Genomic DNA, 27914 nt, shown 5'->3' on the forward strand with positions numbered 1-27914 from the left:
TTAATTGTACTAAAATGTACTAATTGGTACATTTTTTAATTGACTTAACACAAAGAAGAATAATTAAGTGACCTGATTCGTTCCACCCACTAGCTGCACTAAATAACTATGATTGTTTGCAACTAATGTATCAATCTACAGGCCTGCTGATGTGGGGAGGGGGTAGGAGGAGGAAGGGGCAAAATAGACAGTTGCCCTGGAGCCAGTGATTCAAAGAGGCCTGGGGCTCCTGGCCACCAGTGCTGTTACTGTGACAGAAGTGGCGGCTGGAGCCCAGGTCCTTTAAATCACAGCCGAAACACAGTTTTACAAGGCTCTATGGTTGGAGGGGCCCAGCATCATGGCCAGAATGATACTGAGGGATAGCTGATCTGGCCCAGCCCCTTTCACTTAAGGCCATCCCTTCTGGGAGCACAGAGACAGCCTCCCACACACCTTGCCCAGGGACCTGCGTAAGCTGTTGGGCCCCCAGTCAATCTATGGCAAATTAGAGAAGAGGGAAGACTGAAAGACTGCAAAGAAAACTGAATTGGAGTAGTTTTAAAAGTGACATGAATTACTGATTCACATCAAAGTCAAGTTAACATTTTGACTAACAAGTTAACATTTGGAACAATTTCTTACAATCCTTTCTGCCCACTTATATGAAGTTATCATACCTCTCTATATGTGGTGGTCTGGGGAGAGTAAACAGGGTTCTGTGAGATACCCCTAAGCTTAACTGACTTGGTTTACGTGAAAAGTGTATGTGTTTACAAAGGGGGGAGGGTCTTGAAGTCTCCCACTGTACAAGTATTTGCCAGATGTTTGTTATTTTCACCTCTCATGATGGGTTTATATGAGCTATTTGTTTATGCTTGCAAGGCTATCTTCACATTAAAAAGCATGGAATTTTATCTTTAAAATGTCAGACATCCAGGATTCTAACTCCCCAGATTAAAAGGGCCACTGCCACAAGCTCTGATTTAAGCTTTTCAGGCATTTATTTTGTCAAGCCTTAAGCCTCAGACGTTTTAGATTTCAACCAAAAGTTACCATTCCATTTCTATTTTTAGATGTCTAAAGAGAGAGGAGATAATAAATATAGTATGTTCTAGAAGCACATGGAAATGTAAATCTTTAACAGCTTATCCTTTCAACTAGGCTAAGAAGAGTCCAAGTGCATAACAAGAACATGATTCTTCTATGGCCTAATTTGTTATTGTCCCTATCATCCTGACCCTTCTGGTCCATACAAAATTTAAAAGTGTGTGCTACCATTTTGATTTTCTAAATTAATTAAAGTAGTCACAGAACTCAGTTAGGAAAACTGGTCCTTCCTGGTTATAGGTGAAACTATAGCTTTGATTATGTAATACTTCAACAGTACCCAGAGCTGGCAACTGTTAGGGGGAAGGGAAGGCAAAGAGGGAAGCTGCCCTGGGGCCCAGCTATTTAACACATCCTGGAGCTCCCAGCTGCTGTAATGCCAATGACCAGATTCCCGAGCCCTTTAAATCACCATTGGAGCCCCACAGTAGTGTGCGCCTTCAGCTCTAGTGGCACTGAAGGGCTGGCTGTGGATGGGGGAAGACTAGTCCCCAGTCTTGCCCTTTTCATCCAAGGTCCCACCCCTTCCAGGGGACCCAGAGCCAGTTCCCCCAGGGCCTGGTGAAATTTTTCATCAGGACTGACAGAAACTAAGAAGTGCTGATATATGTTAACTACCATAGGATTTCTGCATAGCCAGCAGCCTACCTACAAAGAGGTGTGTGATCCGATGTGCAGAACAAGAGACATTCATGGAGCCAAGATATTTAGGGATACAGGGCCCCACAGACTCTATCCCCTTGCTCCAAGAAACACTACAATCTTCTGTTCTCTAAGGCATTTTCCCAGGAAAAGCAGTCCTTCCATGTTATAAGGGCTATCTGAAACGTGAAGAAACTCCAACAATTGTCAACAATGTTCAGTCATTGCATCTTTTTCTTAATAAGGCTTTAAGCGCCATCAGGCAAGGGCCATGTTTTACAGCACGTGACAATGGAAGACTGGGACCTTTGAATGCTTTGATAATGAAATAATTAGTAATATTTGGTGACAGTGATCTGTGATGGCCTACTGATCAACAAGAAGTACAACAGCAGTAGCTCTGGTTGTTGCTGCTGTACTGAATTGAGAAATAGCTTCAATTTATGGTTTAATGAAAGTTTTATAGTTTTAATTATTCAGATTTTATGAATTTTCATTAAATTAAATGAGACCACTGAGATCATGGACCACCCATGGAATTGCATGACTTTTCTGCATTTTCAGAAACCCATTCTACATCTGTATTGCAGCTGGGCTATGTGAGAAATCTGTGATAAGCCTGTCCATACAGTTCAGTCTCTCTCTCAGTCTCTCTCACACTCACTCACACACACACACACACACACACTAATGTGTAAAGGGGATGAGCGCTGAGAAACAATACAAAACCACATGCCTAATCATGCCTGAGCCAGCGATTTCTAAATCTATATTGAAATCTGTCAATTTCTGTCCAAGTGTCAAGCAGTTTTCATTTGATGCAACATGGAGATAGTTTCAAGCTGCAGACTATGATCCGGTGGTTTTGGCATGGGTTAACTACAGCTTAACTCTGTCAAAGTTTTACCATTTTTAATTAACACCCCTCCTCTCTCAAAAAGAGGATTTCTAGTAAGTTTCCATTTAGATTTATACTTGTCCCTTGATTTTTCGTCCAAGCTGTTGGAGTAGTCAGGGATCGTAATTCAAACAAGGACAAACATGCAAGTTTACAGAAAGTTTTTACCTCTCACATAGCACTTAAGTGAGAAAATCTGTTTGTTAATACTCCCAGATAGCACGACGCAGCAGGCCCAGTGGCACAGAAGCAATGGATCACGATCCAGATGTCATAATAAATTTTTGATTCATTCTAGTGGCAGGCCATTATTCTTAGTCTGGAAAGACAGTAAACTGCCATCTCTGTAGAGCACACTTGTGGCTGACTAGTCACATATCTAACTGGAAAAGAGTTCAGGCAGTATTAGCCCCTTCAATATAAGATCTTCCAAAGTGCCCCAAATGTCAATATTCCATGAACAGCATCATTTTTGTTGTCCTGTTATCTTCATAAAATATTTTAACTTTGCATCTAATATTTCATAGTGAAGCAACTGTGCTTCCCCCAAACTACATATTCCTTAGCAGGGTTGGCTAAGTGCTGAATATGTGTTACTTGTCTACATTTGAGAGCAATAATAAAAGGTAAAAAAATAAATGTGAAAATTGAAAAAGCTGTGTAGCACTGATAATTACAAGTCAAACACCTTCCTAAGAAGCATGCAGAAATAAAACACACCAAGTTACATGCATTTAAATAACACTGCATTTCTAGCAAAATCTAGCAAAAATCTTTGCAAAAATCCTCATAAGGGATCCATGTTTGCAACAAAGGTCATGGATTCCATGACATCCTGTGACCTCCATGACTTTTGCAGTGGCCAGTGCTGCTCATCCCAGAGCTTCCCAAGCAGCTGGCCCCAGGAATCATCTGAGCAGCAATGATGCAGCTGGTTCTGGGGGCCACCTAAGCAGCAGGCATAGGGGTGGCAGGAGCAGCCTCAGCTCAGTGGTGCCATGACTTTTACTAAGAAAATGCTTAAACATTAGGAAGGCTAGAAATGCAGGATATTTACCACTTCCCCAAAGACCCCTAATGACTTGAATTAAAGGAGTAACTATTAGTTAACAGCAACAGTAGGCTGTTACTAGCCATTTGACAATACACACAACACATCACATAGTGAATAGCTTATGCAAGAGTAGCAGAATTACAGACAGCATACTCAAGCATACAGATTGGACAGACTCTCACTGAAGTGTATATGATGTCTCTGACTTGTACTTGGCACATTACAAGTTTGAGTTCAAGCTTCAAGTCTGCCAGAAGTGAGCTTGTGCAATCTTTTAGTTGCTCCTGTAAAAGGGAGAAAGGTGTACACAGTATGTAGGAGATGGGGAGAAGAGTATGAAGACACATACATGCCTCAGAGGCATTCTTAAGGTGGTCAATGGCACAAGATTAATAACCACTTTACAGAAGAGGTGAGATCAGAATTCAAAATATTTTGTCTACTGTGCTCATAGCTATTCCCATAGGCCTAATAGTATTTTGCTAAAGGAAAGTGGCAGGAGTAAGATCTATTATGTCTGCATCTCACACAGAGTTGCTTCTATGTAGCTGCTTCAGATCAACTCAGAAATCAGTGGGGCCTAGATTCATGCATGACTTCTCAAGGTGCCTATTAGTCCTGCAATTCTATGATAGTACACTTGGAACATTCAGAACATTAAGTAGCAGAAAATGGCTGGACATGGGAAAATAGTAATTTTCCACAGCTTATAATTTAGCCAGTTCTAGGTAGATTTCAATGTCTCAGACCTCAGAAGATGCTTTTCCTCCTGCCAAACTTCAAGTCTCTGCTCCAAACAGAAATGTGTTAGTTTAAACAAGTCAAAACAATTTTTCAATGGAAAGATGCCCATTCCTGACTTACTTAGGGTGTGTGTGTGTGTGTGTGTGTGTGTGTGTGTGTGTGCGCGCGCGCACATGCGCTGGAATTGCCCCATATTGGACCCTGAATGGAGGAGGTAGGTGCCCCCTAGCACCAGGGTATGGAGAGTAGACTAGAGCTCTGGGCCTTTGTGTATTACCCGGCCCCTGGGCAATTGCCCATTTTGCCTCTCCCGTCAGTGAGCCTCAATACAGCCCACAGAAAACTAGATTGTAACCTGCAAAAGGCACAGAATTGGAGTTACTGAGGTGCCCAAAGTCCTCCTCAATAGCTGGTAAATGATTAGAGAGATATGCTCAGATCTTGGTGGTTATCTTAATAAATAAAATTGCACACAGTTAAAACAACTCCCAATCAATGCTCTCAAACACACTTATTTTCTCCTTCCCGAGTCCTTCCTACTTCCTGAAATAGAAGCATTTCCTCTCTGACCTCTGACAAAATTATGTTGCCTATTTTTTATACTGCATTCAATGGGAATCTTTATTTCTCATTGCTGTTTCATGAGAATTTGTCTAAGGAAGTTGAGGGGCTCTCAAATATCCCAGCACCTGACCAGGCCCTTTGAATTCCTAGGGCCCAGTAGGCATCAGAGTGCCTGTAGAGTGTTGAAGGACAGCTTACTGGATCAGAGAAATGTAAATGTATCAAGCTATAAGAGACCTTACAAAGATTTTTTCTTAAAATATTTCCCCTTTCCTTTGTGTTTACACATTTTAAAAAGTTAATAAATATCTAGTTCTTATAAGAACACTTTTCACCTTTATCTCACAGCTCTTTACGAACGAAGGCAATTATCCCCAATTTACAGACCAGATAATTGATACCTAAAGAAGCTGAGGGTATGTCTATGCTATAGAGACAATACTGACATACCTGTATCAGCATCCCAAGAACAGACACAGCCTACCAGAAGGGGGTTTACTGTAAATCTAGTAATCACTTCCTCAAACATGGTTTGTTAAGTTGACATAAGCCTTCCCCTGTAAACACAGTTACATTAATGCTGAGGGTTATGTCAGCATAGCTATATTGTGCAGGGATGGGGGGCAGGGCAGTTTCTCAACAGCCCTGACTGATCTATACCAATGTAATTTTTCAGTTTAGATTGCACCTCAATGACTATCCATTGGCTCATTGTACAGTTTTAAGAAAGACAATGTAGGACCATTTAAAACACTAACTTCTACCCCAGCACCTTCCCCAATGGCCCACTTTGCCTCTGATAAACTCTTTAAATTACTAAAGATCTTCAGTTTCTTAGCAAAACTATCCATTCAGCTTTTATCCTCTCTTCATAAATCAGTATCTTTGGCTCACTTTTTTTTCTAATTTCCAAAATCTCATATAATTTTTCAAATTCTAGGGAAGCAGTAAGTGTAAGATTTCACTACATAATATGTTTTATTAATATCCAAATACATTACATTTACAGCTTTCCCTTCATTCACTATTTCTGTAATCCTAGGGGGCAGAGGAAAACAACCACCAAGTAAGTTTGTGTGAAAGATTTTCAAAATTTTGTTTTTCACATACCAAAGCAGCGATCTGTTATATTTTAGGGAGTTAAGCAACTGTTTGTCTCTACGTCATGGCTTTTCCTCATTTAACTCATAATAATTAAAACATTAAACTTATTTATTAGCTCTAACAACATATAGCAAACTGTAGGTATGTTTTGGCATGTACTAATTTCCTAAGATAGGCCCAGATTCATAAGGGTACTTAAGCAAATGTCTATATTAAAGGACTTGAGTATTCCTACTGACAACAGTTGGATTATTCACCTTTAAGTACTGAAGTGACTCACCTTAATACATTATTATAACAAATCTTAAATGTAAACAACATTATTCATACTGATTTCAACTGTAATTACTGATAAATGAGGTTTTATATAGCATTTTTTTATTCTGAACAATCCTAAAAAGCTCTGTAGATATTGCATATAAAAACATTATCCATAAATCACTGAAATGCTGCTCTGAGGATGAATGCAATGAGCCACTTTTTGACAGCATCTCTTTACGGCACTATTATTAGGAGGAGCTGTGCAAGATACTTTCATCTGAAACTACACAGAATATTTTTAGATAGACACTTATTTTTACCCAAGTTAGATACCTTTGCAAAATTAATTGCTCACAGATATTGAAAAAAAATAATTCTGTAGACTAGGTTCCAACTCTGTAGATTATTTTCAAATGGTTGATCTAAATATGAACAGAAAACAGTTTTATTTCCCTATAACCCAAATATTCCAAGATGTGCTAGTCCATATCTGTATTCCACTGAGAAGTGTTTATAGGCAACATGTGCCTTAGAGTAAGAATGTAATACAGGCAGTCCCCAACTTACACGGATCCGACTTATGTCGGATCCGCAGTTACGAACGGGGCTCCCCCGGAGGACACGGACTGCGGGACCTCGCGGACCTGCCGCCCATGTACTCCGGGGCTTTCTCCGCGTCTCTCTGGTCTGCAGACCAGGAAGACGTGGAGCAAAGCTGTGGGGGGGGGGGGGACTGCCTCGCTGCCCGAGCCCCCCCGCGGCTTTGCAAAGCCTCGGGGAAGCCGGCAGCGGGACAGCCCAGACGCCCCGTGGCTGTCCCGCTGCTGGCGTCCTCAGAGGCTTTGCTCCCCGTCTCCCTGGCAGACCAGGGAGACTGGGAGCAAAGCCACGGAGGACCCACGTGGCATGACCGCGGTGCGTCTCGGTCCGCCGCCCGTGTCTTCCTGGTCTGCTGGGGTGGGGGGTGGGGGGCCGCAGCTAGTACGCCCCTCCCTCCCCCCAGCAGACTAGGCTTTTCTCCAGACGCCTGTGGCAGAGCAGCTGGGGCGTTGCCGGTTGGTCCCGCAGCGCCGCTCTGGGCGCTACTAGACCAACCCGGCAGCACCCGAGCTTCTCTGCCCCAGGCGTCCTGATTCAGCCGCTGCTGGTCAGTTTCAGCGGCGGCTGAATCAGGACGCCTGGGGCAGAGCAGATGGGGTGCTGCTGGGTTGGTCCAGTAGCGCCGAGGAGCGGCGCTACTGGAGCAACCCAGCAGCACCCCAGCTGCTCTGCCCCAGGCATCCCCAAGTCAGCTTCTGCTGAAACTGACCAGCGCTGACTACAGGAAGCCCGAGGCAGAGTTGCTCTGCCCCGGGCTTCCTGGAATCAGCTGCTGATCAGTTTCAGCAGCAGCTGACTTGGGGACACCTGGGGTTCTTAAGTTGATTCTGTATGTAAGTCAGAACTGGTGGTCAGTTTCAGCAGCGGCTGAATCTGGACGCCAGTTCCGACTTACATACAGATTCAACTTAAGAGCAAACCTACAGTCCCTATCTTGTACGTAACCCGGGAACTGCCTGTAGTGGAGTTGATTAATGGATTAACCAATAAGCAAAAGCTTATAGGTTGATACTATAGACTACATGCATTTTCCCCCCTTGTCAGTAAGTTTTTAGGCATGCTGGCCAGCAACCCAGCTAGGTTCTGGCTTATGCCAGGTCTGAGATCTACCCCTGCTGCAGCTCTGCATTTAAAGTGTATTAGGAGCTGGACAAGCAAGCAGCCCAGCTCAGTTCTGGCTCACACTGGATCTGAAAGCTCAGTCCTCCCCACCCCAGAGAGGGGCTGCTGCCTCTGATACAAAGACAGCAGCATGGGGCGACAGACAGCTGGTCTGCGAGCGGAGCTGGTTTTTAAACTGGCTCCCCTTGTGGACCATCTCCCACCTGGCACCCCATGCTGCTACCTCTGATACAGTGGAACGGGGCTCCTCGGGAGTGTGGCTAGAGCACACTGGCTACTGGCCCCGCCCCTGGGGACTATAGAAGAGTCGAGTAACTGATAAAAATTCATGAAGTTAATCAACTATTCAATTAACCAATATTTAACATCCCTACCTTAGAGTGGAAAATTTTGTTTCTATATCTATGCCTTTTGTCTTCTCATGTTCCAAACCAAAGGATTAAGGGGTGATGCAAACTGACCTCCTCTGCAGTTATTCTCTATGACCAATAAAGTCACAATTGGAAGTGAAAAGAAAAAAGGGCAAGTAGTAAAATATAGACAGGGACCTCACATTTTAAAGAATAAGCAATAAGAAAGAATGAGCAGGAGACCAATGTTCCAGACTGAGTTTTTATGCATGCCACTCAGACAAGATTAAAAACCCACATTGAAATGGTCTGGGCAAAACTGTAGTTGTTATCAACACCTGCCACCCCTCCTCCCACTGATAACTGCCACGTGAACTTGTACTGTGTTGAAAGTTTGCCTGAAATCTTTAGGGATAACAGTTACATCAGAATAGCAGAGATACTGGATTCTTGGTTTGAGTGTAGTGATTATTCAGCCCTGATGGAAAATCATTTCCACTAGGCTTCACAACATTGTTAGTAGACTCCCTTCTATTATTGTTGAGCATAGACTGGACATCTTGGCTATGTCTACACAGCAGCGTTATTTCAGAATAATGGACGTTATTCCAAAACAACATCATCTATGTCTACACACAAGCAGTTATTTTGACAATGTCAAAATAATGTTGAGCTGGAGGACTTCTTACTTTGACTCCTGTAACTCTCATTGTACAAGCAGTAAGAATTTTTGGAGGAAGAGTGGTTTATTTCAAAGTAAGTTCCGTGTACACATTCCCAGTGCTTTTTTTCGTGATGGTACTGCCCGGTACTCAGTACTGGCACCTCCAGATGCAGTACCAGCACCTCCAGTCAGAGCCCAACAACTTTTCCCCTGGTGTACCGGCACTTTTTTTTCCTTTTTTTAAGCAAAAAAAAGTACTGCACATTCCCAAATTCAAAAAATGCTACTTGAACTTAGCATAACTCAAGTTGCATAGCTTATTTCAAGTTTAACCCTGCTGCATAGACGTACCCCTCCTGAGCAAACAGTTATTAGGTTGATGCCCATTCAAAAACAGGCTGTTAGGTGCAGTGAATCTGGACTGGAATGCTTGATTTGACTTTGTGCGGTATCAATATGTTCTGGAAGGTGACAACTGAAAATGTTAGGAAACCAGACTTGCTTGGGTCACATGGGAGTAACCAGCATGGCCCATGTTTTAGCCAGCCAGATTTTCCTCAAGACTCCAGGTAATAAAGGGATAGGTGGGAAAGTCATACACTAATTGCCCAGCCCAGGGACCAGAAGCACATCTCCCATGAAGTCTTAACACACATTCTCCCAGAGCAGTAATTCACATACTTTTTCCTCTTGTGTGATGCTAAGAGGTTGCAGGACAAGTGGAATACTATCTACTGAGCAATGGTCCTAGGAGAAGCACCTGCCGAGATTGTCAGCCAGTGTGTTATGTACTCTCAGTACGTGCACTGCTGACAGAATTAACTGATGTCAGGTACACCAGTTCCAGAATTTTACAGGTCTTGTATAGAGGGGTGAATTTCACTTTTCCCTGCTAGTTTACATAGAATAGCATGGTGATATTGTCCCATATCACTATATTGTGGTAAGACCTCATGAGGAGAAGAAACTGTTTGGAAGCTGCCCAAACCACTCTCAGTTCAAGTTGATTAACGGGCATTGAGGATTCTTTCACTAACTCTATGCCTTGCACTGAATGTTCACCCAGGTGTCATCCTACCCAAGAGGAGAAGCATCCAGGATGAGAGACTTCTGAGGTAAGGTCAGCGTGAACAGAACTCTATTGGTCCTTGTTCTCTCACCATGCTGGGGAGTCACTCATTTCTTGAAAGAGGGAGATTAGTTTATTTATACAGGCTGGAATACTTCTAGGGGCTAGCACTCAAAAGAAGAATTATTTTATTGCTTATTTACTCATATAAATGTTTTAGATTCTTTTTTTGATCTCATTTGGGTACTCCTGCAAAGAAGCTACATAGTAAACAGCACATCTTTCTTTTTTTAAAAAAAATCTATGAGTTATAAATACTCCATAATAGAGCTTTACCTATTTCATGACCCACTCAAGAAATAAATAGTGCCCAATTTCTTTTGCACAGGAAATTATTCAAAATAGAAGGAACTGTTGGGAACTAAAAAGTTAAATAAGCCAGGCTATGTCAGGTACATTACCATTACATATGGCAGTCTTCACTTTGATAGGGCATGCAGTGCAAAGCAAGCCTTTTGCTTGATGTTTATTTTAGTTCCAAATTGATGGTAGTGCTTTCCTGCATTTTTCATCTCTATCCCGGTTCACTCATTTCTTTTCTGTTTATTAACTTGAGGATTGCCTAGAAACCCTATTCTGATATACATCTAAGAATTTTTGATTTTTATTACCTAGTATTTGTTTTACATTTCAAATATGAGAAACATTTTGAATGGAAAGTGAACAGAGGCTGATCAGTTACTCACAGTCTCTCCAGGGATCTCAGTCCAAAGAAAGAGCCATTCTTTAACCACAAGATCTTGTTGTTACTCAGAATTCTGCAAGAAGTCATAAAAGAATCTGGTTAATGGATCATGATAATTCCACTGATTAAGAACATGTAATTACAGTAAATGATGTCACTAAAATCACTAATCACAAAATTCTCTGTTTCATAGGCATTTTCCTTTATAGCAGTAGATAATATAAACTGTCATTTTCACAAGTATAGAGTTACATTTTTAACATTCTCCCATTTAACAAACAAGTCAACAAGTGCAGCATGGTTCAGCACAAAAGCTATAAAATTAATAGACATATACACAGCACTCATTTGAAGAACAGCTGAAGAATGCTAATTGTTATGCTTGGATAAATCAACAAGCTGGGAGTGTTTTTGAGGGTAAGGAGAAAAGTTGGAGTATATGAAGAAACCTCTTCCTACAGGCCACCAGACAATAGTGGAATTACTTGGGATCTGCTACTACAGTGATGAATCCTTCCCCCATCTCCCCATTATCAATGACTGGTGTATGTCAGTTATATATCCAATTGGCCTTAACACACTGAACTGATGCTAGAGGAAAGCACCTCTCCACGCAGTTCTGGGTTTTGCAGGAGATTACCTACCTACCTACCCACCTACCCACCCACCCACACCCCCCACCTAAAACCATTTCCCCTTCCTGATCCCTGCATAGTAGAGCTCTAGTAATTCAGCTAAAAAGTTTCATATTTGGCCTTACATGTCACCCTAATGCTTATTAAAAATGTTAGTGGTCCCATAATAATGTATTAACATTTTAATATGTACTAGTTTCCCAGTGATTTAATGTATTCTGCAACAGTGTTTCAAAACAGCAGATAAACAGCAATTTATAAAGGTAAGGCAACATGGGTACAGGTTCCCACTGAAAACTCTTTTTCTAAAAATCTAAGACCATGTGAACATAATTCCAGTTTGTTCTGGAAGGTCAGAAAGTTATTTTCAGCGATTAATTAGTGACTGAATAACAGCACAGAGTCATGTCGAGAAGCTTTTTTTAATCCATTTGAATAAATACAACCTTCAATTATTTGGAACCTGTTGCTCAGATCCTTAACACAATTCATTTTTTAGTTTTTGGAAAATAAAAATGAAAACATACACACTTCATTTAAATCATCAGGTGGAGGTGGGAATGAGAGGTTCAGTATGCAGGCTGCCCAAGGGAGAGAGAACTACCCTAGCCCTTCCTCACTGCAGCAGCTTGGGCCCAGGTGAGAAGTGCCTCTCCAAGGCCATTGCTGCTCCAGCAGACACATAAGGTGGCTTATTATGTGGAAGCTGTATACCAAATTTGGTGGTTTTAGCTCTTACTATGTAGGAGAAGTTCTTGGACAAACAGACAGATGGACACAAAGACAGAAACTCTCTCAAACATATCGTTGATTTTAAATATTTAAAAACAGGTTTTTGCCGTGTTCCAGTTAGGGAGGCTGGAACCATTTTTATAGTGGAGGTGCTGAAAGCTCTTGAACCCAACTGGAAACCCTGTATGTAATGGAAAACATTTCAAGCCAAGGGGTGCTCAAGCACTTCTGAAACCCTTAGTTCCAGCACCTATGGTTATAGCCAGATAGACAGGCTGTGTCTACATTGGCACCCCTTTCCAGAAAAGGGATGCTAATGTAGCACATTGGAATAGGCAAATCCGCGGGGGATTTAAATATCCCCCGCAGCTTTTTCCTATTCCAACGTGCTACATTAGCATCCCTTTTCCGGAAGGGATGCCAGTGTAGACGTAGCCACAAGGTTGGTGAGGTACTATCCATGAGTAAGCACTACATGTTTCATTTTAAAAATCTGCGAGTTAAAAATATGATGTAATAGAGCTTTATCAATTTCAAGACCTATTCAAGATAACTGCTGCCCACTTTTTTGCATGAGAGACTATTCAAAATGAAAGAGGTTTTGAGAACTGAAGAGTTAAACAAGCCAGCCTATATATCAGTGACAACAAAAATCCAACAGGATGAAAAAGAGCTCTATGTGATCTCCGAAATATTTTTCTCTTTCACTAACTGAAGTTGGTCTACTAAAAACATTTTACTTCATTCATTCTGTCTTTTTAGAAGCAGGACATATACTGTAGAACTGATGATAGTTTGCTCCAATACACATAATTTCCCTTTTAGTAATTTAATAAGTATATTGTTTACAATTACGCTAAAAAGTAAAACCAAGAGGAAATTCACAAATCTTGCATTTCCTTAAGTAGCAGACCAAAAACCCTTCCACATTTATCAGAGAACAAGTTTTTCTTTCACATAGCATGCTATTTTAAACTTATCTAATGATAATTTATCTCTCTCAAGTATTTCCTATCATAATTGAAATATAACGAATGTTTATTTTGATAGCTCATAGGTCTTGCCAGAAAAGACTGCTGCTGGAGGTATGGATGTCTTACAGCCATAGTAGGAAAACTCTCCCAGTTACAGAATGCTTGATTCTCTAAAGTTGTGCTTTAGCCAGACAACTAGTATTGCTTTGATTGAAAAGCAGATATACATCTTCCAGGGATAGAAGCTTGGTACAATGACTTGTCTGAGCTGGCAGTTAAAAAGGAAGGGGTAAAATTTGGAGAAAACAGACCCCAAATGAATTTCAAAATATTTCATCTGACTTAAAAATGTATTGATTGATGCCTAATGGATAGAAACAGATGTCACTCTCCTTTCCCCTCCTTACTCCACTTTCTTTTCTTTTCCTTTCCTTGCCCCCACCCTTTGCCTTATTTTTTATTTTTAAGAGGGGAGAAATCAAAATATTAATATAAAATATTTATATGGTGAGCCCCAGCATGTGTTTGATAGATGTAATCTCTCAACTATTCAAGGTCCAAATATGAAACACAATGTGTGACAAACTCCCAAAATGAGGGACACAAAAATAATTATCCACGCAGGAAAACTGAATATGTTGTAAAGTCTCAGAGAGGTAGCTATGTTAGTCTGTAACTTTAAAAACAAGCAGTCCTGTGGCACCTGTGGAATTCATTCCTGCAGTGTAAATAATTCTTGAGGAGTTTCATGATTGTTTTACACTAATGTAAATAATTCTTCAGAAATAAAAATGAGGGGGACACCAGATGTGACCAATGTATAATTTTAGGACTATATTGAGTGACATCTAAAAAGTATATCAGAAGTAAATATCAGTGCAGTGCACCTGATTTAAATAGATCCCATATGCAAAAACCTAGTTTAAAAGGAATTAAGGCAGATTCAAAGAGACACTTGCCTCCCACAAACTCAAACCCTTAAAAACAAGGAAGCATTACGATATGCAATAATTCTCATTTGTATTCTTACATCCTCAGAGAATTCCACTTACAGTGACTCTACATCTTCACAAGATCTCCATCAGATAAGAAAACTTACTACGCATAACACATTAACTCTCTTCCACAGTATATTACAACATCTTAAACATAACATAAGCAACATTAGCATATAACCATCACAGATTAAGAATGTGCTGTCATGTGATGGTAGGATAAATAAGATCATAATTACAGGCAGTCCCCGGGTTACATGGATCTGACTTACATCAGATCCCTACTTACAAACGGGGTGAGGCAACCCCGCACTAGCTGCTTCCCCCAGTAGACCAGGGAGACGCGAAGCTAGCGCCCCTCCCCCAGCAGACCAGGGAGACGCGGAGCGGCTTTTCTCAGCAGACACCTCAGCTTGAGAATAAAGGACTGAGGGAAGTGAGGTGTGGGAGAATAAAACTGAGCTCTGGAGAAATGTTTGGCTAGAGTTTCCCCTACAATATGTACCAGTTCCGACTTACATACAAATTCAACTTAAGAACAAACCTACAGTCGCTATCTTGTATGTAACCCGGGGACTGCCTGTAATGTCAAGGCCAAAACAGGGCTAGTGTTTATTCTGATTTTATTTTATAATCTCCTGGACATTGAAGGCAACCATATTTGACGTAAATTGAGTATTTTAAAAATTGAACATTTGGTGTACATACTGTAGAATTTTGGTGCTCTTTGGTTTTGCTGGGTTTGGGTAGCTGTTTTTTAAGTCTTTCCTTCCCATTCATTGATCTGAGACTAGGCAGAGTTTGAATGAGTCTAGGGAAAATGAAGCCCCAAAGTTAAGATTGTCTTGACTTTGGAGGCTCAGAATATTAAATTCCACTTTGTACTATATATTGTCATTTGGCTATATATTGTGTTATGAAGAGATAACATTTTGAGGTACATTGTAATGGCAGGGAGTATAAATATGACACTTGGATTGTTCAGTATAAACCAGATTTATAAAGATCTGTGTGTGTACTTTAGCATTCCAACCGCATGGTCTTCAGATATTTGCCATAATATACATATACACACACACACACAAACACACACACACACACAGTATATATATTCCAGTTTTCTAATAATTATACAACTGGAAATAAGGTCAGTAATTAACTGTGGTAGCTCCATTTTTCAATATAATGTGTTTCATGCTATCCACCATCTGAATTTGTTTCTGTTTGGCCCTAATAATGTCAATACAATCCAATATTAAATTACCAACATAAAGCAGTCTTCTTGGTTTGGGTGCATAATGAAGAAAAATAACTTCATGATGCTAACAAACATGGTTTGTTTAAGTACAACATTGAACAACATAGTCACATACAGTGACTATATGCCTGTTTTATACAGATTATTTTGATCTTCATAATTCTCATTTTTAAAAGACCATTCGTGCAATCAGTGCAATTCCCCCGCATAGTGACTGGGTTTCCAACAGTTACCTTTTCTTTACTGAATCATCTGAAACCATGTCAGCTACCAAAAAGGTTTTATAAACATGATTATGTAACAACAGTAAATACTTGCTTAGTTAGATATTAGCTAAAATATGCAATTCAAGCCAAAGATGGCACCTTGCTGGGTGAAATATTAATGAGTCATAGTTTCAGAAAACTTCAACATCCAGACAGGGAAGATGAAAATGTTGCCCTCACAACCAAAGACAGTCACTTAGACTGTATTCTGTTAACAGCATGAACTTCAGCACTGGCAAAATTTAAACTATATGATGTTGTAGTATAGAATATTGTTGGATATTACAAACTAAAAGTTTAATTCAGTCTTCCTTCCTTAGCATACTCACTGTGGGGAAAGAGTCATGGCCATATTGTTGAGTTATCTTGATATGGAAAAGGTCATTCAAATGCAAAAGATTAAACAATAAGCCCCTCCATGTAACAGAAGTCTGGCCTGAGGTCTGTACTGGAAGTTCAATTTATTCTGAAAACCTTAGCACATTCTTTTCTTTACCAAGGCATCTGAAAAAAGGTGAGGTACCACAAGTAAGCAGAAAAATGCTATTCATTCTATGTTCTCCATACCCCCTTTTTGATTTTTAATTGAATAGGATCACTTGCTTCTAGCCAAAGGCAGTATTTCATTTGTAATTACAGGTCCGTATTCAGGAATTTCGGGGGGAAGGGTGGTTTTTTTGGTAAATGTGAACCACAAAGGTGTGAATGCATTCCCCATGGTCCTCCAAGTACTGTAAGAGGGGAAATCAGCCCCAGCCTTCCTCTGACTCACCAGCGCATGGGGGAGGGAGGCTTGGGCAGCAAGCCGCTCCTGCCTTCTCCTGTCCGGCGAGATCATGCTTACTTCGCACCCACCCCCTGCATACGGGCCTGACTGAAATACAAATTCTAGAAGTGATGTGGAAGAGTAAAAATACAAAGAAGCACCGTTTTAATATTGTTATCTACTGGATTTTTATTTTCATGCCTGAAGTTACTTAATTACAACTGGAGGTTCTAATACTCTGTGTTTTTATAACATCAGAAAATGATCCACTTGTGATTATTTTCATAAGAGAATATTAACATTAACATTAATCTTGAGGGATTTTTATTCTTATAATTCACTGCAGAACACTACATGTTAAACATTTCACACCTACTATCCAGTGTTCTCGGCATTTTCACTTGTCTTATTTTTTCAGATGTGTTAGCTGATTTCAGTGATAAAACACATATTGCTAAAACAGCTGCCTACTTGCTATGTTTAAGTAATTATCAGTTTCCAGCTGTGTTCTAGGAGCCTCATATTTTAATTTTTTAATTCAAATGAGGCTAGCATTTAGAACAAGAGTGGGAAATCTATTGTCTGTGGGCTGGATCCAGTCAATATTTTGCCTTGATTTGGCCCACTTGAGGCTCACTTCCCCCACTCTCGCATACACAGCAGCAGAAGCCAATGTGCACTTTAGCCATGCAGGGTGTGCCATGGCTGAAGCACTAATGCTGACTCCCTGCTATGGAGGGAAAAGCCCTGAACCTTGGAAGCCTTATCAAGGCAAGCCACAGGTCGCTCTGCCTGTCAGGGGGAAGAAGCACTCTACATGCTATAAGGAAGAATCTTTACCAGGCACTGCTTCCTGTCACTCCCACCCCACTCCTGAACCCTACCTCCTGCCTAGATCCTGTACCCTTCCCCATCCTACTCCCCAGCAGCCCCCTCGCCACACACAGAACCCCACATTTTGTGCCCATCATAGATCTTATAGGGCTCCACAAAATCTACTAGCCCCATTCCTCAAGAAATTAATCCAGCCCTGGAGTAAGCCCTGAGCCTTTGTACCTGATCCTCTCCCCATTCAGGGAGGTTGAGGGGAGTGAGATGAAGGTCTTTTTTTTTCCTTCTGCTGAGCTGGGGGCCAGGTCAGTGAGGTTGCTTTTTTTTTTTTTTGCTTCTCCCTTGTGTGTGGCCCCCAACTGATATTTTCTGTGGGTCAATGCTCCCAACCCAAAAAAAAGATTCCCCATCCCTGATTTAGAAGATAAACCATTTATTTCTTCAAGTGCCTCTGCCAAGAGAGTTTGAGTTTACGTGTTTTATTTTTTCTAAATAATTTCTTGGCAAATATTCTGTCACCTTGCCTGCAGTTCTCCTCTACCTCAAAAAAACATACTTTCCAGCTTTCCAACTTGTTTTCTAAAAGTTATCTGTATTCATGTGTACTGATCCAGCATTCGTGGGTCAATGGCAGACACGTAACTAGTGGGCTGAAACACTAAATCAATCAGATATTTCAGTTCTAAGAATTCTAGGCCTACATATCTCGCCTGTATTATCCTGACAAAGATTTCACCAGAGTTAGGAAGAGGTGATGTTATTATGGGAACTCATACTAAATAAATTAGTATAAAAACACCTCTAAGTCTTAAAGGTCAAAATATAAAGAGCAGCTGTAGCACTCATAAGGAAATGACAGGGTTATATTTACCTGCACTGTATCCCTTTAATGACTGGAAGTCTAATGAGGAGGCTAAAGGAGACAGCTCTGGGGAGCAGCATGTGGTTACAAGAGAAAAGGTTTTTGGTGCATGCTCTGGACTGACTCAGCAGGAGTAGGACTGTGCAAGTTTTCTGAATACTAAGTTCAAAAAACCTCTAGTTTTAAATCAGTTCTTGGTCTGGGAGTGTAAGAGCCTAAACATTAATCAAAAACTAGTAGTAGGTTAAAGAAAAGAAGTCAGTGACAAGATCATGAAGAGTCTTTCATATTGATATATCTTGAGATAATGAAATTTTATTTGCGATAAAGGTTTAGTATCTGCACAGGTTGTGTGCTACAGAAGTGCTGATAATTTTTCTGGTAGTCCTTTACTTAGCGACAACTGTTCTCAGCACTCTGACAGAACAATTCCTGTTGAGGCAAAGGTGTTAGACTGGTAGGATTTGGCCAAGGAAGAGGGAAAAATCAGACTGTATCTTTCCATCTCTTTAAACTGAACATCTGACTAAAAAAAATAGCAGCTACAGAATGAGTGAAATAACTGACACTTGGGAAACATGTACAGTACTTTCAAAGAAACAATTCATTCCAGTAAAATATGTATCAATGTATGTCCAATAAGCCCAGCCATTTGATGGCTTCATGATAAGACAAGTGGATAGAGAGCCAGCAGCCAACCATAAAAATAATTCAGTGGGCACTTATCAAGGATATACTAAGAAGTCTGAGGTTAACAGCAGCTGCATCACACATCAGTAGAAAAAACCTTTTTTAAAGAGACTGGCCAAACAGCTACCCTGTCCAAAATCATTTAGGAGATTACCACATGCACCCTAGTAGATCAAACTGTGATGGACAAGGAGTTGAGTCAGTGATGGAAGAGTGCTTAACAACTGTTGTCACTGACCACTTATAGTGTCAAGCAGATTCTTCTGTCATGTCCTGTGGTGCCATAAATGACCATAATAGCTGTCTAGAAAACAGGCCAGCTAGGCAGTGGTTAAAAAGATCTGCAAACAAAGACAGGTTTCTATTCTCACACTTCTTTGCCACTATCAAGACAGAGGCCTTCTCGCAGCGTATATGGAGCAATGTTATGTTACTGAATGACAACAGCCACTGAATTGCCCATTGGTAACAATATTCATAACTTTGGTAAGATTTACATTGACAAGCCTTGTGTGCAGTGAAGAAGCACAGTACTCTGGAATAACGTGTATGTTCCAAGATCCTCAAGTTGAACCAGCCAATTTTCTGAGCAAGTTGTTCCAACTGCTGACATTGGCTGCCATCTTCCGGAAGTGGCTGCAGTATGTTAATGATATAACCAATGTCACACTGAGGCAAATCAGGTTTGGATAACCCTGAAGGTGTTGGCCCTTGATGAAAACATTTAACTTGTGGCTCGTGCTTGCATTATGCAGATACATTTACACTAGAGCCCCAGATCGAAGAGCCCATTATTAAATATTTGTTCCCTAGGGAATGTAATCAAAACACTCTCACCCTTCTCTTTGTTAAGCTAAATAGATTGAGTTTATCACTATCAGGAAAGTTTTCTGATCCTATAAAAATTCTCACAACTCTTTTCTGAATCTTCTCCTATTTATCATTAACATATGTTTTGAATTGTAGGCACCAGCACTGGACACAGTACTCTAGCAGTAGCCACAGCAGTGCCAAAGAGAGAGCGCTAAAAATCTCTAACACCTTCTCCGGAGTCCCCTGTTTATGCATCCAAGAATCACATGATCTCTTTTGGCACAGCATCATTCTAGAGCTTATGCTCAACTGATTATCCACTACGACCTTCAAATGGTTTTCTGAGTCACTGCTTCCTAAGAAGGGGCCTAGTTGCATATGTTACCAACCAATCCAGATCATTCCGAATCAGTGACCTGTCTTCTATTATTTACCACTCACAACTGTCTCATCTACAAACTTTGTGATTATGATTTTATATTTCCTTCTAGATCATTGATAAAAATGTTCAATAGCATCCGGCAGGGATGGGGAACTTTTTTCCATCAGGGCCATTGACTCACAGGAAAAAAAAAAAATCAGTCATGGACCACACATAGCCCTTTGGAGGGAAGCTCAGGGCTTCTCCTAGGTTCCATGGTGGGCCAGAGATGAGGTTTGGGTACAAGAGGGGGCTCTGGGCTGGGATGCAGATGCCATCTGGGGAGTCTTAGAGCTTCTCTCTCTTGGTAGGCTGCTGTAATAGAGAAATTAATTGACACACACTTGATTTTGTATTCCTTAAGCTTGGTTGCCTGGGATTCAAGATATCCATAGTGGAGAGTTCTTAAGTCTGTTGATTTTCAGGCATGGTATAGGGTCTCTTTGATGCTCATTTCTTAGGGGGTCACATGGGTTTGTTGATTGGATTATGGGAGAGATTGGGACATTTTATATTTTTATAGAGTAATTTAAAAACAAATTATAAATATACCCAAAGAAACTTGTATTGGGCTCATTTTATTCCTTGATCAATTCCCCCTTGAAATTTGTGTCTTGTGGAATTACATTGTATTGTCCTTTTTCTTTCCAGCTCTTCATAGTTTCACAAAAGTTGTAATGTGAAAGTGAGGAAAGTAAGAGTGAGCTTGATTCATTCTGGTGGAAAAAAACAAAAAGAATATAACCTACTTTGGGAATGATTGAATGAGCAAAAGGGGCTAGGAAGTAGAACTGTCAAATATGGCATTCATTACCTGTTTGAGTCACTGATAACTCAGAAGAAAATAATCACCAATGGCTATAGGTCAATGTCTTAATAGATAAAGCACATCATGGGGTATTAATTGGTGTCTGATTCAAGCCACCAAATTGGAAATTGTCATTGATAAAATATAGAGGAAAATAGCTGCATGAACACAGGGGACTTCAGTTTGAGCTATGCATTCTAGAAATCTCATACTGTCAATTCTAAAACATCCTCGGAAGCTCTAAACTTTATAGATGACAGTTTCCTCCTTCAAAAGGTATTGCTCAATATGGGGTAATTCTTTATTAAACTTTGTCTTAACAGACAAAGAGGAACTGATCACAGAACAAACTGATGATAGCTTAGATACAAGTGATCATGGCATGATTATATTTATAATATGCAAACAGAATGAAGTCCAGATCAGTAATATATATGTAAATGGAGCTTTAACAGGGCCAATTTCATAAATCCAAAAGCAATTATGAGCTAAATTAGCTAAAAGGAAGAATTTAATCAGAAAAATGTGGATGGTAATTGAGAATTAAAAAATATCTTACTAGTTGCCCCTGAAATCCACGAATAAGGAAACAGGCCATACTAGTTAAAAAATCAACCCTGGTTTAGAAGGGAGGTGAAGGCACTGATAAAAATAATACATAACAATTGAAAGAAAGAGGAAGTTGATAGCAATCATTGTGAATCAAAAGACAGGAATTGTAGAAAATTGGCAAAGGAAATAACAGAAATCTGTGGCCAGCAGAGTCAAGGATATCTGTTAGGAACAAAAAGACTCTTGACCATGGAATTTGTCCATTGCTAGGTGGAAATGGTAGAATTATCAATAATAATGCAGAAAAGACAGATTGTCTTCATTAAATATTCTGTATTTGGGAGAAAACAAATTATATAGTTTCATCGGTTTCCATTCCACTAGTATCTCTGGAAAAGATACTCAATTGAAGTGAGAGGTTTGAAAATCTGCAAGTCCAAATAACATTTATCCAGGAGTTTTTTTAAGAGAGATGCTTAAGGAGCTCTCTAGACCATTGATTTTTCAATAAATCCTGGAGCACTGGGGAAGTTCCAGAAGACTGGAATTTTGCTAATGTTGTAGTAAATTTTAAAGGAGTAAATAGACTGACTTGTGTAATTATAGGCCCGACAGGATAATGGAGTGGCTTAATTGATAAAGAATTAAAGGAGGGTTATATAATTTTAATCAACATGGGTTTATGGAAAATAGATCCTGTCAAAATAACTTGATATTTGTTTGTTTCTGGTGAGATTACAAATGTATTTGGAAAAGGTGGTAGTGTTGCCATAACATACTCATATAGAAGAAGTTTAAGGCATTTGACTTGGTATCATATGACATCTTGATTGAAAAACTATACTGATATACAATAAAACAGTGTACACTAAATCTCACAATGCAATTGTAATGGTAAATTGTTATTAAGAAAATGTGTTTCTAATGGGGCTCATCATCAGGGATGGGCTCATGCCCTTGTGCCAGGGTGGGGACCTATGGCCCATGGATCAAATCTGGCCCTCTGCTTCATTTAATCGGGCCCGTGGCAAGACTCTAGCTGGTCTCTCTGTCTTGGGGCTGGACATGCTTCCAGGAGCAGCGCAGAGTCAGGGCAGGTAGGTAGTCTGCCTTGGCTCCAATGTACCCCTGACCAGAAGCCAACTGAGGTAAGCATTGCCAAAACAGACCCTGCACCCCACACCTCTTTCTACACCCCAGTTCCCTGACACAGCACTGAGCTGCATCCTACAGTCTGAGCTCCGCCCACACCTCAGTCTCCTGCCGCAGCCCTGAGCCCACTCCCATACTCCAAAGCTCTTGGTCCCAGCCCACAGCCCCTTCCTGCACCTCAAACTCCTAATCACCAGCCCCAACTCGCAGAGCTTCTCTCTCTTGATAAAGGTCTCCATCTTCAAATGCTGCTGGAATCTAATAGGAAGTCAGCTCTGTCACTAAACAATGAGTGTCACAAGCATTTCTTCTGTTAACATGTATTGATGTTGTACATGGATAGAATGTAGCAAGCCCACTTGACATTGCATATTTCTGTAGGCTCATTGCTTAGGTTACAATTGGAGAGGCCATTTCAAATCATGTGCATGGCAAATTAACAAAACTATTTCAATTCCAGGATAGAGTGATATCCTCATCTTTTATTAGAATAAATTCTAATAAATTTATTTAAAGAATAAAATTGTGAAGCATGTAGAAGAACATAAATTGTTGGAAAAAAGTCAACATGGTTTCTGTAAAGGGCAATCATGTCTTATTAATCTATTAGAGTTCTTTGAAGGAGTTAAACATTCGGACAAGGGGGATCCAGTAGATATACTTAGATTTTCAGAAAGCCTTTGTCAAGGTCCTTCACCAAAGGCTCTTGTGTAAATTACATGGCCATGGGATAAAAGGGAAGGTCCTTTCTTGGATTGAGAACTGGTTAAAAGACAGGAAACAAAGGGTAGGAATAAATGGTAAATTTTCAGAATGGAGAAGGGTAACTAATGGTGTTCCCCAAGGGTCAGTCCTGGGACCAATCCTTTTCAATTTATTCATAAATGATCTGGAGAAAGGGGTAAGCAGTGAGGTAGTAAAGTTTGTAGATGATACCAAACTATTTAGGATAGTCAAGAGAGAAGCAGACTATGAGGGACTCCAGGAAGATCTCACCAAACTGAGTGATTGGGCAACAAAATGGCAAATGAAATTTAATGTGGATAAGTGTAAAGTAATGCACATCGGGGAAAAATAACCCCAATTATACGTATGATGGGAGCTAATTTGGCTATGACAAATCAGGAAAGAGATCTTGGCGTTATCGTGGACAGTTCTCTGAAAACTTCCACACAGTGTGCAGCGGCCGTCAAAAAGGCGAATAGGATGCTAGGAATTATTAAGAAAGGGATAGAAAATAAGACCCAGAATATCTTACTGCCCCTGTATAAAACTATGGTATGCCCACATCTTGAATACTGTGTACAGATGTGGTCTCCTCGCCTCAAAAAAGATATTTTGGCCTTGGAAAGGGTTCAGAAAGGGGCAACTAAAATGATTAGGGTTTTGGAACGGGTCCCACATGAGGAGAGGTTAAAGCAACTGGGACTTTTCAGTTTAGAAAAGAGGAGACTGAGGGGGGATATGATAGAGATATATAAAATCATGAGTGGTGTGAAGAGGGCAGATAAAGAAAAGTTATTTATTAGTTCCCTAAATTGAAGAACTAGAGGACACCAAATGAAATTAATGGGTAGCAGGTTTAAAACCAATAAAAGAAAGTTCTTCTTCAAGAAGAAGTGTAGTCAACCTGTGGAACTCCTTGTCAGAGGAGGCTGTGAAGGACAAGACTATAATAGAGTTTAAAGAGAAGCTAGATAATTTCATGGAGGTTAGGTCCATAAAAGGCTATTAGCCAGGGGACAAAATGGTGTCCTTGGCCTCTGTTTGTCAGAGGCTGGAGAGGGATGGCAGGAGACAAATTGCTTGATCATTGTCTTTGGTCCCCCCTCTCTGGGGCACCTGGCACTGGCCACTGTCGGCAGACAGGATACTGGGCTAGATGGACCTTTGGTCTGACCCAGTACAGCTGTTCTTATGTTATATAAGAAAATCACGGCAATATGCTTGCCATGATTGTCAATGAATCTTTAGGTAGACTAATAATGGACCAGATAGCTCATGTTCAAGATTGTTTTTTAATCTTTTCATTGAAATTGCAGAGACAGAGACAGGACAGTTAGTCAGAGGGGAGGGAGGGTGACATCAAGCACCTCATAAAACAGGAGTTGGAAAAAATGTGGGTAAAAATGTGGGAAGTGAGAATGATACTTTTTACTGAATTAGCATAAAGTGGGATGGGGGCATTTACATTGTGATGCTGTGGTTTAAAATGACAAACTATTTAAGATGTATAGTGTTTCTTTCAAGTAAGCAACATATTGTTTGTCCTCACAATATGCATAATTCATTTGACAGTTGTAGTATAAAAACAACTTACTACAGTGCCTCTAACACAAAATAGCAGGGAGTAAAAAAGCTACTGCCATCGTGGGTTACATATGCAGAGATAAACATCATGGGACGAGGACAAGAATAGTCCCATTGTTTAAGATGCTAACAATTTCCAAGTCCTCACTAGCCCTCACTTCCCACCTTCAGTTCCTCCAAATTCTTTTACCAAAGTCCCATCTCTTGACAAATGTGTTTCACTAGCAGTATGGTCTAACAAAAACATTCAAAAGGCATAAATCGGACACAAGATTGGTTTAAAATAGGGTGGGAGTATTAATTGTACATTTTTATTTGCCTTCTGTTTGAATCTTCTGGGTGCCTATAGTTCAAGTTTTCAAGCTTTTTTCCCATAGCCACAAAAGCTAGAAACTTTTTTTTAAAGTAGTAAAACACCTGAAATCCTCATCTAATCCCATGACTCCAGGTGCTCAGGCTTTCATTTAACACCAAATAGCTTGTGACTCGTACTAAAATTGTGAGAACTGGCAACACCACACTAGGGAAAATTATGCAACTTGAAATCTCCTTGCTCAGCCTGGTTCTCCTCTTTCCCTTTTTGAGAGCTATGGGAAGCAAGACTATGAACTTCCTGATTGCTGAAGGGCTAAAGGTAGAATATTTGTAGAAGATTGGCACAACACGTGTTTCCATAGCTCTGTGCATGCTCCTATGCTGTGCATTAGGCTGGGGAGTGTAGAAAGGCCTTAAAAAGCTCCTGAAAGGATAGCTTCTTCTCAAGAGGAAGAAGGATCATGTCAGGGACAGAAGCATTGCTTCCTGTTGCTTTACTCTTTTTCCTGCAATAGCCCTCTGCAGCTCTGTCCCTTAAGCTATTTTTCTGATGCTCTCCTGTTACCCAGGGAGAAGCCATGAGTGAACATCACCTGTCCAGTTCACAGCATTTTCTTAAATGTGGAATGGTGTAGTCAGGAGAACAAAGGCCATCTGAAAAAGACCCTTTCAACCACATTTCCATCTCAGACCCAAAAACTAATCTTGGAGCTAATCTAGATCTGATCACCATTGCCTTAATCCTCTCTAATTCATGTTATACTGACTAGAGAGAGAGAGAATATAGCTTTTTCTGAATAACCTTGTCACAGCAGGGTAAGGTATGGATAATCCAGTACTCAATTTAAATAATTCCTTCTTGAGATAGCTAAATTTCAAGTACGCAAGAGGTGGCATTGTTCCAAATTTAGAACACTTATCTACACTTAAGATTCAATTCACTATTCTATCACAGACTTCCCAGGTCATACCAGAGAATAAAATCCCTAGAGGTTTTTAAGTCTCAACCTGACAAAGCCCTGGCTGGGATGATTTAGTTGAGGTTGGTCCTGATTTGGGAAAGGGGCTGGACTCAATGACCTCCTGAGGTCTCTTCCAGCCCTATGATTCTATGAAGTCATTTAGCCTCTTTGTTCACCATTCATAAATTGGGGATAATAGCACTCCCCTACCTCACAGGGTATTGTGAGGATAAATACATAAAAAATTGTGAGATGATCAGACACTACAATGATAGGAATCATAAATATGTAAAATAGATTTAAATTATTTCAGATTAACTTTTTCCAAGATAAACTGCCTTGCATCCACATACAGAACATTCTCTCTCTCCTCCCTGATACTGAATTATCTAATCTGGAATTAATTATTCTATGTTGGAACTGAGTTTACAGATATTCAGGATGATTTTTTCTAGAGGAAAGTGTGGACACAACCCTATTTTTAATCAACTGTTTTGTCTCTGGCAGTCTTCCCACTGCTACCCCACACTCTTCTTTGCTGCACACAAGGGCTGGCCTGTCTGTTTACTTGTGAGCCCTCAGTTCCCTGAGGTCATCTTGACCAGTTACCTACTCGTTTAAATGTCCCCCTTCTGCAATTCTAACTCATAGCATGTTCACATAACCAAAGTAACAAAATGATTATATAGCCACCACATACAGCAGCTATGCTCTATGATTTATATAGTCCCTTGCTGAGGTCCTGGATTTTCCCTTTTGGGCAGAGCAGACAGTCCTGTTTTATCTATCAGTGGCCATCAGAATGCCAAGATACATCTACGGGTAACCAAGCCAAAAGGAGGAGAGTGGACACCCCCAGGGCACAAACCAGTGTGGTAACAAAGGAAAGGCTCTCCAGCATTAGAAAGACATCAGGGAGAAAATCTGGTAGAGCTCCCATAGACTGTACCTACCATTGAGATCTGGAGTACATTTGTGAAGGAGACTGCCACTTAACCCCAGCATTTTGTAGACATCACCAAGAGCATCCTGAACATAGCCCTAAGGAGGAGATTGTTGTGGCCAGCCTGGATCTCTTTGACTCACAAAACCCTGACATAGACAGTATCAGAGAGCCCAAGGCAAAAACTCAACCTGACAGTGCTCGGGAGGAGAGTATGACCCTGGTACAATACAACTATAGAAGGGATTTAAATAGTTTTCTTCCAGATAACATCAGGGTGCTGCCCTAGCAGGCTGATGTGAGTGAGGAACCTCTCTAAGGCTATGTCTACACTACCAGGTTATTTCAAAATATGTTATTTTGAAATAACTCCCAAAGTAACTATTTTAAAATAAACTTATTCTTCTTCACATTCAGGAGTTATTTCGAAATGACAAGCCCATTATTTCAAGATAACAGGCTTGGTAGTATGGACATGCACCTTATTATTTCAAAATAAGGGGAGTTATTTCAAAATAACTCCTCAGTGCAGACATGCCCTAAGTAATTAACGAGGCCTTGTAGTACAACAGCCAATGCATGTGCAGCTGCTAGTTTGTATTCATGACCACCAGGAACACAGCACTCCATGCTGTTTACTCCAGTCTGCTGTCATTGGTTTCAAAATGGCACTGGCTTCCAAATCAAATGAATTATGGACGCAAAAAGAGGAATCTTTTAAGG

At 40.5% G+C, this 27914-nt stretch overlaps 1 protein-coding gene across 4 annotated transcripts in view; it reads right to left on the reverse strand.

Annotated features, from left to right (window-relative positions):
- Nucleotides 1-27914, reverse strand: part of ADGRA1 (adhesion G protein-coupled receptor A1) — a 486698-nt gene that overhangs the window by 400461 nt on the left and 58323 nt on the right. For all 4 annotated transcript variants that reach the window (XM_075935212.2, XM_075935213.2, XM_075935211.2 and 1 more), the window contains exon 2: nucleotides 10908-10979. In XM_075935212.2, the coding sequence (XP_075791327.1) occupies nucleotides 10908-10979 (72 nt within the window). The remainder of the gene's footprint in view (nucleotides 1-10907; nucleotides 10980-27914) is intronic.

Source organism: Pelodiscus sinensis, chromosome 8, assembly GCF_052426305.1.
Source record: "Pelodiscus sinensis isolate ZL-2025 chromosome 8, ASM5242630v1, whole genome shotgun sequence".
NCBI classification, from domain to species: domain Eukaryota; kingdom Metazoa; phylum Chordata; order Testudines; family Trionychidae; genus Pelodiscus; species Pelodiscus sinensis.